Source organism: Coffea arabica, chromosome 6e (assembly GCF_036785885.1).
Source record: "Coffea arabica cultivar ET-39 chromosome 6e, Coffea Arabica ET-39 HiFi, whole genome shotgun sequence".
NCBI lineage: Eukaryota > Viridiplantae > Streptophyta > Magnoliopsida > Gentianales > Rubiaceae > Coffea > Coffea arabica.
In genome coordinates, this window is record NC_092321.1 from 52,304,066 (window position 1) to 52,309,447 (window position 5,382).

The 5,382-nt window shown below is 34.0% G+C and overlaps 1 protein-coding gene across 1 annotated transcript; it reads right to left on the reverse strand.

Moving 5' to 3' along the window:
- Nucleotides 1-391: 391 nt before the first annotated feature.
- LOC140009920 (uncharacterized) lies at nucleotides 392-2,412 on the reverse strand. The gene is made up of 3 exons (XM_072056260.1): nucleotides 1,781-2,412; nucleotides 1,593-1,660; nucleotides 392-657 (listed from the first exon to the last, which is right to left on the reverse strand). Exons 1-3 carry the CDS (start codon nucleotides 2,410-2,412, stop codon nucleotides 392-394), a joined length of 966 nt encoding a protein of 321 aa, XP_071912361.1.
- Nucleotides 2,413-5,382: the final 2,970 nt, after the last annotated feature.

The following is a 5,382-nucleotide window of genomic DNA, read 5'->3' on the forward strand; positions in this document are numbered from 1 at the left end:
CACTATAGTTGAGACAGCAAGTAACACAAATTCAAAGAAGTACAAAAAAAATGTCAAAGTGTGAAGCATATGTAGTACATATAATATGAACTAAATATACTATTTTTTTAAACAAAACGATGTCCACAATTTATCAAAGGGAGTCAAAAATCTCACGATACACAATATTTTTTGTGTAATCCCATGGATCATTATCTCTATTAACAATGAGTATTTTCAATCCAACTGGTGAAGTAGCACGGGACAGAGCAGCATAAAGTTGACTATGTGAAAACACATGTTCAGGAAGGTAAACGCCAACACTTTTTAATGTTTGGCCTTAACTTTTGTTGATAGTCATTGCAAATGCCACTTTCACAGGAAATTGTCTCCTTTTAATTGAAAAAGGAATCTATGCGCTCTGCGGTGTTAAAGAGATCCGAGGTATGAGTACTAAATCTCCAATTTTAGATCCTGTTATGACTTCTGCCTCGAGGACTTTATCCCCCATTATGGTAACGACAAGTCGTGTTCCATTGCAAAGACCTTCTGACTGATTGAGATTTCTCAAAAGAATTATAGGAGTTCTTTCTTTAAGTTCCAAAAAATGATTTGGAAGTCCAGGAAAATTCAAAGAATGCAACATTTCAGGAGGATTCATATTTTCAACAATGTCACCTTCAGTATTGCAAAAAGTATCAGCCCTCATGTAGGTACGTGATTGTCCAGGAAGAATTAATAGCATCTTATCATTCAACTTGTCAACATCACCATTTTTTGGAGCCAAAATAGCATATTCCTTGAGGTAAGTGCTATTTTTCTATGAATTTCTCAAATTTGGATAGACAGAATCTATTAATCGCATCAAAGATTGATTGTCATTTTTTATGAGAAATTGCGATGGCATCTGAATCCAATTTGATTCCCCAAATTCAGTAAGTGAAATTGCTGAAACCTTTCCTTCACCAATAGACAGCAACCAATTTGCAAAATCTGTCAATTGCTGACGCATATTTTCAGGAAGACGTAAATTCATTACGCGCATATTTATTTTAAGATGCAGTACTTTACAGTGATCCCAAATCGTTGATTCTTTTATTGTAGCTGATACTGTTGCTTCTCTCCTACCTTTAGAAACAATCAGTAATATTTGTCGAAAATCACCGCCCAAAACAATCAATTTTTCTCCGAAAATACGATCCTCAGAATTATTTTCACTCAACTTTAAGATATCCTTTAAACTTCTATCCACCGCTTCAAATCCATGCCGATGTATCATTGGAGTTTCGTCCCAAATTATCAAAGATGTCTCTCTAATTAATTTGGCTAAGTCAGAATTTTTATTGATTGAACAACTTGATGACTCATCCAAATTAATAGGAATTTTGAAACGTGAATGTGTTGTCCTTCCACCGGTAAGAGTATTGCAGCAATGCCTGATGATGCAACTGAAAGACCAATTTTTTCCTATGATCTAACTCGAGCAATCAATGTTCTCCATAAATAAGTTTTACCCATCCCACCGCTACCATACATAAAAAATAGTCCTCCGTGATTATGTGTGTATGATTCCATAATAAGATCATATGCTTTCAATTGATCCTTATTCAAACCTGCATATAAATTATCAAATAATTGCTGCTCTGATGTAAAATCGTAATCAAACTCTTCTCTTATAAGTCTATTCATGAAAAACTCAGCATTTTCAAATGACAGCAATGGCATTGGTGAAAAATCTCATAAAGATCGACCATTTTTATTCAAAATGAGTTCGAGTTCGACTAATCCCAAATTTTCTAACTTATCATCATCAATGCGTATTTGAGAGTTTCCAATATCCCTTCTGATCTGATATTGCAAATCATCTGTTATACTTTTCCAGTGACGCTGCCATATATCAGAAGGGTTAGTTATCTCAGAATGCATAAGTATTGTACAATACATGCTTCGTAATTTTTTGGCAGATGCCCATGTAGATGTTTCAGCAAAAGTTTCGTTCCACTCATTATCATCATCTAGAAGACCAAGTGCTACACATGTAGCTTTGAATGTTGGATGCACAACTCCATCAATAGTTCTCAAATGTTCAAAACTTCGTGCACCACGAATTTTATGCAGCAACATTCTCAAATAGTATCGCTCACTAGAATGAGGATGTGCATATGGTAGCCTTCCAATACACCTACCTTGCAATCTGGACTCCCATTGACGTTTATTTTGGTTCCAAGTCCACTTACTCGGAAACTCCGCAAACATCAAGTTTCTAGCTGAAACATCGCTCTGATTTCTTTCAAACCATTTCGTCAGCATTGTGTCATGTATGTGATCACGATCAAGAACGTCATAAAGATGATTATCATCATTAAATATCACAAATTGATGATCAGGAAGATGATACTGCAATCTAATCACTGATGGATATGGTCTCTGCATTTCGAAATCAAATATCTTCCAACATGACTCAATTGGCGATAAATATCGACAATCTAAGTACTATTTAATCTCATCAATGCTTCTGTAACGACGATGACCACTTTCATTTGCAAGTACAATGCTATTCTCAATTTGAACATTTGTTCTATCAACCCCCTTACTCATGTACTTGTACAGATATTTAGTGATTTTCGGACATGCAACTTTGGTCACATTGATATGACCATCAAAGATCACAATCAAATCTCGATTGTAAGAAACAACCCATCTGTTGTCAAATGCAAAACCATTAAAGTTACCCTCTTACTTGGATCATCTCTATGTCTGTATGATACAAATCCATCTTCATCAAAAGTGGTTTCACTACAAAATTTTTTTGGATAGTGTTTAGAGCACTTTCCATTCACCATACACGGAGCATTTGGATAAGTATCACCACAGGGTCCGTGTAACATGCACCTGATGACCGTATCATAAGCTAGTGTGTCAGCATTTTTGTCAGGTATTTCAGCACAAATGATATCATCAATTTGCTCTGAAGTAAGGGGCTTATCATCCGCAGCTAATGTTAGAGTGATATGAGTATGTGATAAACCACGTTTTTGAAATTCAATGAGAGAGATGTCTGCATATTATGGAAGTAATCTTAGTGTATAGCAGAATATAGGGATTGGAAAAAAGAAATTAATGATTTAAATAAAGTAAAATTTGTACCTGCAAGCACTTTTCCAAATAGTTTGGTATTTTTTAAAACATCCATCAATTTTTTTTGTCTTATCCGAAAAACTCGAGCCGTATATCAGGTCTGTCCTCAACTTTCTGTCCCGATATTCTTGTCAACTCTTGTTTAATTTCTGGCTAACTGGGATTGCAAGTAAATACAATGAAAAGATCTGAATTTTCAATTGTCCTACAAATTGCCATCGCATCCTGAAAATGTTGTACCATATTTCGGGATCTACCCAAAAATGAAGATGGTTGAACAAATCTCCTTCCAACTGCTGATGCATCTGTACCTCCAGCAAGTACAGCATCTTCTAAACCTTGATATACATCAGCATGTAATACAAATTGATGGGTTTTCATAAAATTTAATCTGTAGTGTTCAATAGCTGCATAACAATCAACAACGAATTGTTGAAATAGTTTGGCACCTTTCAAAAGTGTGTGGCCTTCATTTTGTCGAAATTGTATACGATACGCATAAAATTCGCGCATCGACACAAATTCTCTCTTCCTAACGGCAGAGGGTGAAAATCTTATTGCACAATGCCATCCGTCTATTCCATATGAAAATAGTAAAGGGAATTGAAGTGGCATGTATGATAGATGTGTCTCACTGATTCTTTTCAAATTTTCATCTCGAGTGACAGGCACAATATTACGGTGTGTGACATCTCCAGTATCTTCACCGACAATCAAAGCATCAACTTCATTTGCAGTTGGTTGGATATATTGTCTGTCACCTCGAGCACTAATTATCTATACTTGCAGATTGACAATATTTTGATTTCGAAGCATGTCTCTTGCACTTCGAAAAACTTGTACATATGGATTTATTTCATCTAACATATTTTGCAATCCTTCAACTATTGATGCATCAATCCCAATTGGATTGCCATCATGACTGTTTAGAAGATTCATACGATTCTGCAACTCATTATCGGTATCATGAAAGTATAATTGTATGAATCTACCTAATTCTCCAAGAGGTGGCAAAGGCTATCCGATTTGATGATAATTTTCTCCACTAATTCGAAATGAATATGGTTCGACAGAATTGACTACAGAATGATCTATTTTGCCTCCCGTGGATGTAAACCTGAATAGTGCATTCAACAATCGAATCTTCTCTTTTAATGTTGGAGTGGTAAATATATGTTGTAAAACTTGGGGAGTTTGAGGCAATAACGGTAAAACAACATTCCCATCTTGACAATATAAATTAAATCTTGGATTTTGTTTTGTACTGCTTTGAATTCTTTCCTCCACCCACATTAGAGATTGACATTTGTGACAGATTACTGTTCTTAGACCAAATGTGCATCTTCTTGTGATTCGACATCGTCGTCGCGTTCGGCCTATTTGGTCTAATTGATTGATGAAATAAGTATAATAAAGTACATACCTAAAACTAATAAAACTAAGTATGAAAGACATAATGTAAAGTTGTTGTATGAAAATAAAGCACATAATATTTGTATGCCTAAGAACATATAGTAAGAAATATTAATTATGGTAACATGAGAAAAGTATTAGTAGATTACCGATTTGTTCTGCTCCAGTTGTGTTAGTAGACATAATGTCTTGTGTAGCAGGAACAAATTCTTCGGATGAGCCTGTATGTATAATGGATTTTAGAAGTCAAATGCAAAAAATGAATTGGAAGAAATTGAATTGCATAAATAATAATTGATTACTTAGTCAAGATACATGAAAAAACTTGGACTTACCATCATCGAGACCATTAGATGATGACGTAGGTGTAATAGGAACTTCAGTAGTTGGTGAGTCATTATGCAATTCATCTACCGTTATGTAATATAGAAAGTTAATATAATAATGTAGCGTGTTAAAAAAATTAATGGTTAAGCATGAATTTGAAATTGTGGATAAATTTGGAGTTAACATGATCATGGTGAATTGCGGCTGCAGTCGATGGATGTTGAAGTTGAAAGATGTTGAGTAATCATTTGTTTGATCTAAAAGTATATTAAAATAATTGTATTAAAAGACGTATTAAATTAAGTTACAATTATTAATGTAATACTCATAAAAAATGTAATGATCTAATATACTGTATGAATATTATAAAGGAACATGAGTAGTCTGATGTAAAACCATAGCAAGATCTGATGAACATAGCAATATTTGTTAACACAAATTACTTTATGTGCAAAGATTAGAAATATCGAAAAGAAGTATTTTAGATTGAAAAAATATTTTTTTAATTAATGAATGATAATATGT

Excerpts from the sequence above, each read along its gene's own strand:
- LOC140009920 (XM_072056260.1), bottom strand. The coding sequence starts at position 2,412 with ATGCAGAGACCATATCCATCAGTGATTAGATTGCAGTATCATCTTCCT. Across the intron at positions 1,661-1,780 it reads ATACGCATTGATGATGATAA|ACTTATAAGAGAAGAGTTTG; the intron begins GTTAGAAAATTT and ends TTTCATGAATAG. Across the intron at positions 658-1,592 it reads ATTTGATAATTTATATGCAG|GTGACATTGTTGAAAATATG; the intron begins GTTTGAATAAGG and ends GCAATACTGAAG.